The sequence below is a fragment of the Rhopilema esculentum genome, chromosome 12 (assembly GCF_057945365.1).
Source record: "Rhopilema esculentum isolate cy_ngs chromosome 12, ASM5794536v1, whole genome shotgun sequence".
Lineage (NCBI taxonomy): Eukaryota > Metazoa > Cnidaria > Scyphozoa > Rhizostomeae > Rhizostomatidae > Rhopilema > Rhopilema esculentum.
Window position 1 is genome coordinate 10859053 of NC_142826.1, and position 15556 is coordinate 10874608.

At 36.9% G+C, this 15556-nt stretch overlaps 1 protein-coding gene across 1 annotated transcript; it reads right to left on the reverse strand.

The window, feature by feature from the left end:
• Positions 1–3085: 3085 nt before the first annotated feature.
• On the reverse strand, positions 3086–15320 carry LOC135681520 (uncharacterized). The gene is made up of 3 exons (XM_089111686.1): positions 15174–15320; positions 4843–5130; positions 3086–4409 (listed from the first exon to the last, which is right to left on the reverse strand). Exons 2-3 carry the CDS (start codon positions 5125–5127, stop codon positions 3963–3965), a joined length of 732 nt encoding a protein of 243 aa, XP_088967812.1. The 5' UTR covers positions 5128–5130; positions 15174–15320; the 3' UTR covers positions 3086–3962.
• Positions 15321–15556: the final 236 nt, after the last annotated feature.

Consider the following 15556-nt stretch of genomic DNA (forward strand, 5'->3'; position numbering starts at 1 on the left):
TTTAAGCTTCGCCATCTCGATAATCGCCCAGTCTCGGTGCCTGTGCATGCAAATCGACTGAAACCGTATTATGATCCAGCTGACAGGCCTATTTGTCCGCCAGATGCCGATCCTGAACCGCCGGATCTCACTGACGCCGACCTTCCTTCCGAGAGTTTCGAGGACAAAAACCGTGAATCGCAACCGGTTCGAGCGGACTCTATCACCGACGTGCCGATTACTCGCCCAGAGGATGTCCACACCCCTGATGAAATCATTGGTATTTAATATATTTTTTTTTTCGCTCAAGCCGGGAGGCTTGTCCTCGAGGAGGGGGAGTTATGTAAATAGACAGTTCATTTAAACAATCGCTTTTATGCTGTTGCTGTTGTTTTGTTCGATTATTGATTTTGCTGCATGTCACGTGATGGTTACATACCAGTATTGCATCAGACATCAGATCACACGTTGTACTTTGTGCCGGGTTCATGTACATTGCATCAGATATTTTTCTATCGCTTCCCTGATTGGCCAGGAACATTAAATACATTTCTGTTAACCATATTTAGTAAAGACATATTATTTTCCTAATTTTAACCTTTGCCCCTAGATATTCATATATATATCGTGTAGCGTAGTTTTTAGAGAGACTCGCCGAAAGCTGTAGATTAATAAAGTTGCTGTCGAAATCATTTGCTGTTCTAGACGAGACGTGTCTTCATTCGAGTTCTTCTGCTCAAGGTCGTAAGTTAATTCTTCTTATTATTTAGAACTCACGCGTTTATGTTAAATCAAAGTAGTGATTTAACAGAGCACTTACGTGCACTACAAGCGTATAGCCTGTGCTCCAGACCCCTACTCGTGCCCTTTAAATTAGCTTGAAATACATTTCAGAACGTTTTTTGCAGTCGTTTACCACGTTTTGCAAGTTTTAGGTATACTTTTTTGCTTTTCGTTAAAATTTAGTTCTTAAATTTGAATTCCTTGCATTAGGAGGCTCCCTAGACCTCGAGACCCTGGGGTAGTTTGTCCCCCCTTGTCCCCCTCTTGGCGGCCCTGTTCATATTCCACGTCGCAAGGGCCTCTTTCGCAGGGGCCTGTTTGTATATGTTGACCTCCTCTAATTCTGAACTGTTAACTTGAGTCTACATGTGAGGGGTTTTCTCACCAAGGACTTTATTCATATTCAGTATTTTCTGGGGTTTTACAAACTCACCTTTAAGGGGTCCACCAGTAAATTTCCCTGTGTCCTGCCTAGCCACAACGCCCCTGCTTCTTGCTACTTAATTATGGCGTGGTCAGCAAAGATTTCTAAAGGGTCCCGTCAAAAAAATCATCTATTTTTATCAAAATGTGCAGTTTCTTTAAAATTAGACATGATCCAAGATTTCATCTTGTTGGAAAATCGTAAGCCTTGCCCCCCCCCCTCCCCTTAATGAAAGCCTGAATTTCCACCACTGAAGGGGCTCTGCAATTGATTTGTGCGAATCCACGCAAAATAATCCACTGATATGACTCCATATTTAACGAGCAACATTGCTGGTGGTATTGTGTTTTCGTGGGATTTTTATTTGATCAAGTGTACTTGTTTTCTGCTAACCATCACTCTTACGTCAACTACAGTCAACAGTGGCGGGTTCAGTCTCATAGTTTTTCCTCGGTGTTTATTTTTGTGACATTAGGTTTACCATTATTTATTCGATAAAACAATTTCCTACTTTATACGTAGCATTCCTTCTCGCGAACTCGATAAGCCGCTGGAGAACTCATTTGTTTACATTTTATCAGCGCAGCTCTGAATGCATTAACCAGATTTTTCTGCAGTTTTTGGCCATGCGCACACGCTCGTCCGTGGACTCGTTTCCTTGAAATATTTCAATTAAAGGGGAACCTCTCAAGTTCCACTAGAGGAATTTCAGGCATTGAAGTTTTCCATCATTATACTGTTACCCGATTTCATATACCTTGAAAAATTATGATCAGCGTCTGGCAGCGTGGAGCGGAAGGGGGGCTTTAGCCCCCCCACTTTTTGCAAAAATGCCAAATTTTAATTGATAAACTGCCAGTAAAGCCTCTTTTTGTACTGTTTTAGCCCCCCTTTTTTAGACTCCCCACTTTTCTTAACGCTCCGCGGTGCCTGGGCGTTATTGACCTTTCTCCAAGCCTGCAATTATGGCCTCAACTTTAAACACAAAGTAAAATTTATGAAAAACATATGAGCAGTTTTTTACCAGAAAAAAATTTGTAATTAGGGGTCTATCTGTAGCATTTATCTGTTAGTGCAGCATCAGGGCTCCTACCAAGTTTTCAAAATTAAATTTCTCTGACACAATCATATTTTCTTTCTTTTGCTGTATAGACTGTTCAAGCCTGATTTTTCGAAACTGATTAATTTACAGACTTCTTCTGTTGATGTTCAATCTTTTGATCATATGTTGATGCTCAATCTTTTGATCATATGTTGATGTTTAATCAGTTGCACAAACATTTTAATTTGCAAACAAAATCAATTTGCATTAAGTATCTCGCTCGAAGATTTGCAAAAAATGTCAATATCACGGCATGTTAATAGTAAAAAGAAGAGAATAATTATTTGTTGGGGGACATTGTCTTATGTTGGAAAAATTCCCACCACAAATTTCAAGAAGTTAGGCTGCCGTTAATGACGAAGGAAAACTAGATAAGTGCACAGGTTTAATACTTGATTGGTTTAAGAAATGTTGATGTCATAAGGCAGTTTATGCTCTCTTGCTATTTACTACAAAGATATCACGTTTGCAGGTTACAAAAGAGTAGATCGCGCCTCTTGTTTTCTTTTGTCTGCATTTTCTGCGGTTTTGGTCTGATTGAGGCAACACACTTACTGAAAACTGGACAGCCTTGGTTGAAACTAGCCTGACGAATGGCTTGCAGATTTTACATGACTGTTATTTGGAATATTTTTATCTCTATCTTGTAAAATATAATCATTCATGTAACCTGTTATTCGTACTTTTGAATTACAGGCAACCAAAATCTGCCCCCGATGTTGAGGCAAGGCTGAACAGAATAAAGCAACACGATGGAGTGCTCGGTGTGATTGTGGTAAACAACGAAGGCATCGCCATCCGAACAACTCTTGACAACCCCACGACGCAGCTCTATATGCTGCATTGCCGGCAGCTCATCCATTTAGCAAGACATACTGTCAGAGATATTGACCCAACAGACGATTTGAACTTTTTCAGAATGCGAAGTAAGAAAAACGAGCTTGTCGTTGCACCTGATCAGGGTTACACAATAATTGTTATCCAGTCTTGTCCTGGCCAGAATTAACAAATGAATCAATTATCATATTTAATAACTCAGTTATCATAATAAACCTGTCGATTGAATTTTTCATATATCAGACAAGCAAACTGTGTTGTTGACGCTTATTACACTTTTACGAAAAAATATTTTCATCAACGACCATAAATTTTTCTGCCATGTTTATATCTTTTAATTAATTTCCAAGTATTATCTATTCTAGTTCCATTTTCTACTTGCTGTACTGGATAGTCGTCTCGGTTTCTGTGCATAATGCTTGTCAACTGTGACGTGTACGAGATAAAACAAGATAAAATACGATAATACACGATAAAGCACGATAAAGCACGATAATACACGATAAAGCACGATGATACAAGATAATACAAATTAAGCTGTATATCTGTGAGATACAATTTCATGTTTTTTGATGAAGAAACTTTGTCGTGCATAGCATTTACTTGTCAACTAAGGTTTCGACAAACTAGGTTTGCATTCGAAGACACCACCGCAAGCTTATTCGAACATTGCATTGCCATTTTAACAGGGCGTGATGGCTTCAAAAACTTGTTGCATCGAATGCAGTTTAAATTTAATATTATTTCACCATATCAGAAAAAGTAACATCAATACTCGGTGGCTTATAATAAATGATTAGCTAAAACAAGTATGATGGTGACCAAAGTAAAATACAGTTACGCGAGAAGCATAAATGCACTCAATGCACAGATGGCAGACATGATTAAGGTACTTGTCAAAATACTTCCTTGAGAAGTTCCACTTGCAAACGGGTCGTCAACATAAACTGGTCCAGTACAATTGGGACAAGGGCTTCGTATAACGCATATGTTTCCTTTGGCGCAAGTAAGAGAGCAGTTTCCGCCGGGACAATTGACACTGCCCCATTTAGTTGCCTTGCTGAACTTCACTGTACATGATCCTTTGAGGCAACTCGTCTCTGTATAGTATGACTTAACGTTGATGCTACAGCCTCCACCATGGCACTTTGGATAACACTCAGCCTTTTCTTCCCCGCCGTCACATGTCATTTTGCAGTTAGATTTTCTGCATATCGAGAAGCAAGATTGAGCAAAGCATTCAATGTCTGGGCAGTTTTCTTCGCACTTTAGAAGACAAGGGTTCTAAAACGAAGTTAACAATATTAAACAGCCAAAAAGAGATATAAGTAATATTTTCAGTTCCTGAGATAAAAAGCAAATCACTGTATTTTAAAACCTGACAACATTTTGTGGGTAATTTCTCGGCTTTGGTGGGAAGTTTTTTGCGGCCGTGAAAATTAAAAAGGAATGGCTTCCGATAGATAGAGCCAACCCGAGAAAAAGATTTTGCGTAAAATGAGAGCGAAATCACATGGCATGTATTGTATGTTTTCAATAAAATAATCTTAATGTGTCACTTTTTTGCATCAGTAACCTTTGCGTGAACAGTTTATCTTCGTTGCTATCTTGTGTACTTGTGTTTTTTCCCATTTCGAAAAGGAGAATGATCAATTGCATTTATTTCAATATTGTTATAGATTATGAACGAAAAAGGCCAATTAATTCAATGACTCACGTGTCTGGTGGGCGAAGATGGGCTTTCAATCTTGCAGGCCAATTTTGAGCAACCGCCATTGACGCAATCAGTATAACAACCTGCGCTAGAAGTACAAGACATTTTGCAATCCTTCGTATAGCAAAACTGTGAACAACTGCTCGATGTGTTTTTGCAAGTCTTCAGATCGCACACGGGTGCTGTGCAGTTCTGAAGGGCCGCGTTTACACAAGGAAGAAATAATGCGACGAAGCATATGCATAATAAAGACTTCATTTCCAGATTCTTGTCCAGCTTATTTTCCATGTTCTAAACAATATAGACGTATTATTTCAGACAAATACAGACAAAAAAATTATTTGACTATAATTTATGTTTTTAATCAGAAAGTTGATTCTACGTCACCCACTGTATTTAGAACAATTGTCTTTGAAATGCAAGAAATTATCTTCAACTGTATATAAATTATAAGTGATTCGCTAAACTGTCCGTTTTTATTTACTGCAGTTAAGAATGAAGTAAATTTACTCTTAATGTAAAGTAACTAATTCCTTACATCTAAATTTTAAAGAATTGCTTTAAAAGCAAAAGATCCGCATAATCATAATCACTGCAAATTTTGCAAAGACAGCATGTTTATACAGTATAGGTCTTTGAATAGAAATAATATAGCTTGACGCAAAGGTTTTTGAGTTGAAAACCGCGTGCATCGAATGTCGCGTAAGTCGATGACATTTTACCGTTTGATGACGCTATGGTGCAAGGGCGTACTTCAACTCCCTGTAAAAGAAACGTCAGGCTTTCTGACATTTTAAAATCTAATATTTATGTTCAAATTATCAAACCGTGTTTGTTTTGGTGGATGCTGGACCGTGACATCTAAACATTTTTTGGTAATTGGAATGAGCGCCTTAATGTCTTGTCAGTGTAACACGTTGGTTTCTTCAGGGGCGGATCCAGCAAAAAACCTGACTGAATTCCAGGCCAAGGCTAGGGACTTTCAGATAATGTGCATTGATCATTGTGCATAAGACAACATTATTATTCATATTTATGTATTTTAGTACCATTAGGAGGGGTGGTAGGGACTATCTACTCACTAAATCTAGATTCTAGATTTCTTTCCGACAAAAAAAAGTGCCTCTGTGAGAAAAATGTTCAACCCCCTCCTTGTGCATAAGACAACATTATTATTCATATTTATGCATTTTGGTACCATTGAGGGGGGGGGGGTGGTAGGGACTATCTACTCACTAAATCTAGATTCTAGATTTCTTTCCGACAAAAAAAAGTGCCTCTGTGAGAAAAATGTTCAACCCCCTCTCTTTCTCAATACCCTTCGCTTGTTTTGGATGCCATAGCAAGGTTTTCCCTTTTTTTTGCTCGCAATTTGTTGTTTTGCCTCAGTAGACACCAGCCTATTCATCAAATATGGTGTTCCGTCTGAGCACAGGTTTTCCGTGCCATCAAAGACTGCAATTTAAAGCAAAGGTAGTTAACATTTCTGGAAAATTAACGATATCTCCTGATTTTATCTCGAATGCTTAATAATCTGCTAGAATGCTACGATGGTCGTGAGTATAAGACATCTGCAGTCGTCATTTCGAATTCAATGTTTTGCAGTTCCAAAATATAACAGAAACAATAGGTAGCCAATCAACTACGGGCCATTGTACAGCTCTCTTACAAATATTGTATCATTTCCGAATTCCAGATGCTGTTTTGACTGAGTTCCATCCGTGTTCCAAACAAAAAGTTTATTGTTTCAATTCATTCACTTACGAGGCACAAAACGTTTATTTCCGAGTTCTAGGATTGACTGCTGTTGTCCTCCACAGCGTCTGGAAAATCGTTTCCAAATCACGACAGAGAAGAAACTGGCAATTTACACGAAGAAACACGACAGTGAAACTTAGAATTTTTAGGTTTCAATTTTATAATTTAAATATTACTTGTTTCATGCAACACTATTTTTAGCTGTATGTTGGAAAACTGACTGAGTTCTGTGCACCAAGGAAGTCACTCTGGATCCCCCTCTGGTTTCTTGGTCAAGTGGTGCTAGTCAGCTTCCTACAATTATTTACTCTATTTATTTACCGAGTTTTAACTTTCTGCACTTGCGTCAGTATGCTTACTAATCAGCATTAAGCTATAAGTTATTCATCTTCCTCGATAAAGAAAGGTACTTAAACAACAGAGCAGCAACAAGAGCCCGGAAAACAAGGCGGCCATACGGTCAATGACCGAAAGGAAAGCCAAAGAAAACAAAAGAAACGAAAGTGCCATGCCTAAACCACGCCTTGTCGTCTTTGTTTTCTGTGGAAGGTTTCAAAAGCTTGAAGAAATTAATAGGAGAATGAAGTAACACTTTTACTTATTTTGTATTAACAGGCGCCGCGAAGCTTTGAGGAAAGTCTAAAAAATTGGGGGGGGGGGGGGGGTGGGTAAAACCGAATAAAAAATGGCTTGAATGGTGATTCATTGGTAATTTTTTGCATTTATGGCAAAAAGTGGGAGGCTATAGCCCCCCGCCCCCTTCTCCATAGTCCACAGTGCCTGATTAATATAAAATAAAGCACTAGGCAGGGCCATTTACCCATGAAATGTGAACACGCACATAAGACTGTTTTAGAAATTATTTTTGATAGTTTGAATTAAATGGTCCGTGGGCGCATATTTTTCACTGTTTTGATGGTAAACTGTCATGGGATGTCAAATGAAATGAAATTGCAGAACGGCTTTACATAATAGTTACACTGAAATCAAAATCATCTTACAGAAGGAAAAGTTTCGAAAAAACAGCTTCAGACCAAACTTCTAGTTTACCCCAGACTCCAATACTTCTAGTTTGGGGTCTGGAACTCAGGCTACTATTTGCAGACCACCTTTGCTGGATGCCGATCGATTGTTTTACTTGCAGCGATATTCCACTTTTGTTCAATGTGATCGCACAAAATGCATGGTACATTTTGTAGTTATACACTATACTCTATAAATGACCACAGCTCCAATCCTCATCTTTCCTGTCCAACTAAAACCGTGGCATCTGGGGCCACGGCATTGTTTCAACTTTTTGTGCTGGTGAACAAAGAAATTAAAGAGAACTTCTTGTATTGGTTGGAACATTAACTTTCTGTATAAAGCTTACATTTTTCTTTGTGCTTTACTGTTTTCTAAAAATCTTGTCTTATGGAATCCGATTTCGGACAATAAGGTTATAAGGTTTCTATGGTAACAATAAAACAATGGGAAATAACCTGCCATGCTTGTGTGAAAATTTTGGTCATTTTTTCACTGTTTAAAATGTTTAAGGGCAATCTAAAAACCTTCTTGCATAATAGCTAAATCTTCAAAATAAGGTGAGCCTTTTCAGAGCCATGCAGAATCTTTTGGGCTTAAATCGTTGAAAACAAAATGACTGTAGTAAACTATTCACTTATAAATAAATACATTGATATACTAATATCTATCATTTGAATTATACTGAAAAACTGCATATTGCATTGCGTTGCATTGTTCTGTTAGTGTTTGAATGGTCCGTGGTTCTCGGGTTTTGGGTGCAACACCCCCACAACCCCAAATATTTTTGTGTTACTGGGTAAATTTTATTTGGATCGGTAAAAAAAAATTCGGTAGTCAGTAGTGATCAAATGTCCACAAAATTCCAATTTATTTTTTTTAATATCTTCTGTTTCTAGTTGAAAAAAGGCGTTTCCGTTATTTTGCATGCTTGCGTGTTTCAGCTTGCGTGTTTCATCTTGCATGCTTCATCTTGCATGCTTCATCTTGCATGCTTGTGACCTTGCCTTTCATTTCATACATGATTACACGATACTTGAAAGTTCTCACTTACGCGGTTGGGGAATTTATTTTTATAATGGAAAATTAGTCATAACTAGTACAAATAAATTAAGCTTATCTCTAATAGCATGTCGAAGTAAAGAAATCATGTTCTTACTGCAAAAACATGTAAGGGTTTTTTTTCATAGCAGATCGATGCCTCGTTATGCCGGTGTCATATGCGTTTCTGCATGGGCATGCGTTTCTGCATGGGCTGAGACACATATGCGTTTCAAATGCTAAAGTGTAATGGCGGACATGGAGGGCCTAGCTGTGGGGTACACAACGCGCACATCCAATATAAACAATAAAAAACGAAATCAAAGTTCTAGAAATTAACTAAATATCAAATACTCAAATAAATAAACCTCTTGACATGATAAACTCAGAAAATGAAATTACAATCATGCTATTGATAAGATGAACAACTACCATCCGCTTAGCCCATGCAGAAACGCATAGAGAATTTCAGTGTTATGCGTTTCTGCATGGGGTATCTTAAATCAAAACACCATCGAATTTCATCGCAAATTAATGTTTACTAGCAAGAAATGATTGCAACAATCTGATATAGGTCAAACTTTTCCATGCAAGTAGCATTTTTGAATTTTTTATCATTTTTTGTAGTTTGCCTTAGGCCCATGCAGAAACGCATAGAGAATTTCAGTGTTATGCGTTTCTGCATGGGGCATCTAAAATCAAAACACCATCGAATTTCATCGCAAATTAATGTTTACTAGCAAGAAATGATTGCAACAATCTGATATAGGTCAAACTTTTTCATGCAAGTAGCATTTTTGAATTTTTTATCATTTTTTGTAGTTTGCCTTAGGCCCATGCAGAAACGCATAGAGAAATTCAGTGTTATGCGTTTCTGCATGGGGCATCTAAAATCAAAACACCATCGAATTTCATCGCAAATTAATGTTTACTAGCAAGAAATGATTGCAACAATCTGATATAGGTCAAACTTTTCCATGCACGTAGCATTTTTGAATTTTTTATCATTTTTTGTAGTTTGCCTTAGGCCCATGCAGAAACGCATAGAGAATTTCAGTGTTATGCGTTTCTGCATGGGGTGTCTAAAATCAAAACACCATCGAATTTCATCGCAAATTAATGTTTACTAGCAAGAAATGATTGCAACAATCTGATATAGGTCAAACTTTTCCATGCAAGTAGCATTTTTGAATTTTTTATCATTTTTTGTAGTTTGCCTTAGGCCCATGCAGAAACGCATAGAGAATTTCAGTGTTATGCGTTTCTGCATGGGGCATCTAAAATCAAAACACCATCGAATTTCATCGCAAATTAATTTTTACTAGCAAGAAATGATTGCAACAATCTGATATAGGTCAAACTTTTTCATGCAAGTAGCATTTTTGAATTTTTTATCATTTTTTGTAGTTTGCCTTAGGCCCATGCAGAAACGCATAGAGAATTTCAGTGTTATGCGTTTCTGCATGGGGCATCTAAAATCAAAACACCATCGAATTTCATCGCAAATTAATGTTTACTAGCAAGAAATGATTGCAACAATCTGATATAGGTCAAACTTTTTCATGCAAGTAGCATTTTTGAATTTTTTATCATTTTTTGTAGTTTGCCTTAGACCCATGCAGAAACGCATAGAGAATTTCAGTGTTATGCGTTTCTGCATGGGGCATCTAAAATCAAAACACCATCGAATTTCATCGCAAATTAATGTTTAATAGCAAGAAATGATTGCAACAATCTGATATAGGTCAAACTTTTCCATGCAAGTAGCATTTTTGAATTTTTTATCATTTTTTGTAGTTTGCCTTAGGCCCATGCAGAAACGCATAGAGAATTTCAGTGTTATGCGTTTCTGCATGGGGCATCTAAAATCAAAACACCATCGAATTTCATCGCAAATTAATGTTTACTAGCAAGAAATGATTGCAACAATCTGATATAGGTCAAACTTTTTCATGCAAGTAGCATTTTTGAATTTTTTATCATTTTTTGTAGTTTGCCTTAGGCCCATGCAGAAACGCATAGAGAATTTCAGTGTTATGCGTTTCTGAATGGGGCATCTAAAATCAAAACACCATCGAATTTCATCGCAAATTAATGTTTACTAGCAAGAAATGATTGCAACAATCTGATATAGGTCAAACTTTTCCATGCACGTAGCATTTTTGAATTTTTTATCATTTTTTGTAGTTTGCCTTAGGCCCATGCAGAAACGCATAGAGAATTTCAGTGTTATGCGTTTCTGCATGGGGTGTCTAAAATCAAAACACCATCGAATTTCATCGCAAATTAATGTTTACTAGCAAGAAATGATTGCAACAATCTGATATAGGTCAAACTTTTCCATGCAAGTAGCATTTTTGAATTTTTTATCATTTTTTGTAGTTTGCCTTAGGCCCATGCAGAAACGCATAGAGAATTTCAGTGTTATGCGTTTCTGCATGGGGCATCTAAAATCAAAACACCATCGAATTTCATCGCAAATTAATTTTTACTAGCAAGAAATGATTGCAACAATCTGATATAGGTCAAACTTTTTCATGCAAGTAGCATTTTTGAATTTTTTATCATTTTTTGTAGTTTGCCTTAGGCCCATGCAGAAACGCATAGAGAATTTCAGTTTTATGCGTTTCTGCATGGGGCATCTAAAATCAAAACGACACTGAATTTCATCACAAAAGCATGTTAACTAACAAGAAGTGATTGTGAGAATATGATCTTGGTCCAGCTTTTCCATGCAAGTAGCACTTCTTAATTTTTATTATTTTTTGTAGTTTGCCTTAGGCCCATGCAGAAACGCATAGAGAATTTCAGTGTCATGCGTTTCTGCATGGGGCATACAACGAGAGGAACGGATGTCTAAATGCAAAACACCATCGACGATCATCGTGAAAAAAATATTAATAACAGAGGTTGGATTAATTAGCCCGACTCGATTTAAGTTACGACACAAGTTGCCTTTAGTATTTGAAATTTTTTAGTTTTCCTTCTATTTTAAATATATGTTTTCGCAATCCTAAGCTCGCATAAAAATTTAAATTTAGTAATTTTCACCAAAAAGCAATATTGGAATTTTTATGGAAATCCCTGTTCGACCATTTTGCTTCAACCGCTACATCCCAATTATCGGTACCCCTAAACCTTTTGGCAGTATTAAAAATGTTTGGAGAATTTGTTTTTGCCAGGGATGGCGCTATCGAAAAAGTTTTAATGTATTGATGTTTATGCCTTACATTATTGCTGACAAAAGATATGCCAGTTTTTTGAAAGGAAAAATATGAATAATCGCACAAATTTAGAAAATCTTTTAGGGGCAAAGCAGCCTATCAATGCAGGCTTTTAATACATTTTGAATAGAGACTTATGAGAGGGTTAAGCAATGCAAATACCTTCTACGGAAAGAGCTTTTTGCAATTGAACATTTTAAAGTCTACGAAGCATCTCTTCCTGTTCTTTCTAAGGACACTTGCAAGACTTGATGGGGATATTGTCGATGGGGGTATTAAAAAAAGGGGCCCACGAGACTTGACCTTGGAAAAATTATAAAAACCATGCCCTTTCAAACACTAAACGTTTTATGTCTTGATGTTTCTTAACGGTTTAGACTCAAAGATTAGTGATGTTTCTGCTGGTTTAAATTGTGCTTGAATTGGTAAAATTTTCTGTTCCCTTTTCGGTTTTTGATAATAATAAGATTCTGAAAGAGGAAAACTTGAATGACTAAAAAGTGCTTTTCATGAGGGTTTTCTGTTAAATTTACTATTAAAATTCATTAAGAGTTACAGAGAATTTCAGTTCAAATCAGTTACCATATTGTTAAGCCCCACTTGAGGCTTACCGCTGAATTATGTACATGATTTTAGCCAGTGATAAATCATGTATTAAAAAAAATCTGTTTTGATGATATTATTATTGTTTTAAAGTCGATGTAAACAGTAATTGTTCAATTCATAGCTTTTACAATTTCAACTTTCTTCAGGCAGCGCTACAAAATTTTCAAAAAGCAAATTTGCTTTAGCCCGTTACAGAAACATCTACGATTACAAGAACCGCCCTCCTCCCCGGGCCAAATCGAGTATTAGTGGGACTTGGAAAGTAGTGCCCCCAAATTGATTAAAAAAGCTGCCACTGGGAGAGGCCTTTTTTCGATTTAGTACCAACAAGAAATCTTGAAACCTTCGCGGGAAGATCATCAGGGACGGATTTCAGCGGCAATGATTGGGGGCGTTTGATTAGATTTTGGTGCCACACCTTTCAGGTAACTGGAAAAGGATGGAAAGGCCCATTTTAGAAATTAAACTTTTCGCTTCAAGGTGAAGAAGTTAAGAAGGTAAAAAGAGTAAATTATTCCATTATTTTTTCGCTACTGACCACCAAAAATGTTTTTAACCGAATCAAAAAAATTTACCAAAGGACACAAAAATATTGGGGGGTGGCGCACCCCCTACAGCCCCCTCCTGGTAAATCTGTCCCTGAATATCATATTAACCAACGGAGTAACAATCATTGCCTGATTCTTTATTGATCTCTGAGGACGTAAGGGCTCTGAACTACTTACAATTTTTCTTCCATTGAACCCCACACCCTTTGTTGGCGACACCCTCGGTGATGAGAAGAAGCAATAAGGCATCAATCTGAATAAGAAATCGAGCTTTAAAAACATGTCCACCTGTCTTATAAAACATCTAGTCATGCTTTTACTCGTATTTCATTTTTGATGGAGCCTGAGAAACTAAAATCGTTGATGTCTCAGATTGGCTATTGCCTGCTGATTTGGGTGTTTCGAGAAAGAAATTTGAACTATAAGATAAACTGAATTTAAGAGAAAGGCCTATAATAGTAATGATTCCATAAATATACTAAAATGCGTGCGGTACAATATGATGAATTTAATTAACGATCAATGTAAGTAAATTGTACCGGGAAAATTTTTTTTAAAATAACTAACGACGTTTCGAGCATAGCCCGTTATCAAGTAAGATAGAAAAGCGATGATAGAACTAAAAAACGTTAAAGGAATATGGAATTCGACCAACAGAATAGGAAGACGGATGTAAGAGCATGGAAAAGAAATATATGGAAAAAGCTAGTAAAAATAAATATATATATACATATACGCAAATACAGAATTTATGCATATGTATACATATATATATATATAATTTCCTGGTACAATTTACTTACATTGATCGTTATTTATAAATTTATGATGCTTTTAGCTTTGAAAAATTATTTAAACTGATAGCTCTTTAAGCGTTCATCAGTTGACCCTGAATTTGCTTTTGGTAGAGGTCTACAAATCAATATCACATCTATGTATGTTCTAGCTTCATAAAGCTAGCTTTGGTGGAAAAAATTCCTTACAATCTAACGTCTCTTGATGAACTACAATTGTCAACTTGCCTTGGAATCAATATCAAACGATCATTTTTGTAGGAAAAAGTACGAGAAACACTATGACCAGAGTTGAAAAACTCAGACTCCCTTTAGATATTCAAAATATATATTTATAAAAGCTCATAAATGCAAAGCTTGCAACAGTAGATAAAGATATTTTATTCAAATTTTGGTTTGTTTATTGTAACAAGTATTTCACTAATTTATGTTTTAATAGTAAATTTTATATTTGTTTGTAAGTGATTGGTAAGCATTTTCAGCCTTATTCATTTGCGAACCTTAAAATATTACTGAAAATAGAGCTGTGGAGGATGTAAATCAACTACTACTGGTTTACTTTTTATCAAAATGGTAGGAATTCTATACCATCTGTGATTTATTCAAAAATTGCCCAGAATTTCTTTTTCTGGTTCTTTAACCAAATAATAGTCATATACCAGGAACTAATTTTATATCGTTGGCTTTGAATTATGGGAATCCTTTTGGGGGAAGCTCTTTGTGTAATTCTGCATAATTTTATCCGTGTAACGCATGATATTATCACATATACTTAGCTTTATGTTAGCTAGTTGCTGTTTTCTAACTTACAAGTCTAAATTTTTTATTAAGGTTTTGTGGCGATGGATCATTTCACAAACCTTTATTAAAAGTTGTCAGGAAACGCACATCCGTTGAAACACATTTGTGTCCTGTCTAACGCATATGCGCTTCACGCCATTCACAGCTAGGCCCTGCATGTCCGCCATTACACTGTAACACTTGAAACGCATATGCGTCTCGGCCCATGCAGAAACGCATGCCCATGCAGAAACGCATAGTACACCGGTAGGCCCTTAAACATGCTGTATTATTGCACGAATAAGGTGAAACCTTGCCTCTGGCGCATAGTCGGCGGTTGTAAAGCTTTCCAGTACATGGCATGGCTGTCGTCTTCGCGATTCTAGTCCCTTAAAACGCCACTTTCTTTCTCAGCAGTCACATTTTCAAGGCAGGCTTCATTTAGGCAAATGACACACATGAAAATTTTTAACAAACAAAGCAGCGGTTCAAATTTTACTTCAAAGTTACACTTAACAGCGGTTGATCTCGTTAAATTGAAGTAACAATACAAAGCTTACCGTTCTCGTGAGTGAAATGACTTTCGTAGCCTTTGCAGCTACAAACTTAAACGAATGGACGAGCGCGTCTTCGGTACACCGGCAAGCAAATAACAAGCTGAAGCAATTGTTACATTGCGTGACGGTAAATTCAATAGAAAGCAGGGAAGGGGGGTTATCATGTTTGTGTTATGTGGTTCAATGAGATAAAGTTACCTCAGCTGGGCGTTTCTTTTCTCAGGCACCACGGAGAAGGGGAGGTTGGGGGGCTATAGCCCCCCCCCCACTTTTTGCTAGAAATGCAAAAAAATTACCAATGAATAACCAGTCAAGCAATTTTTTATTCTGTTTAGCCCCCCACTTTTTTAGACCCCCCAACTTTTCTCAACGCTCCACGGTACCTG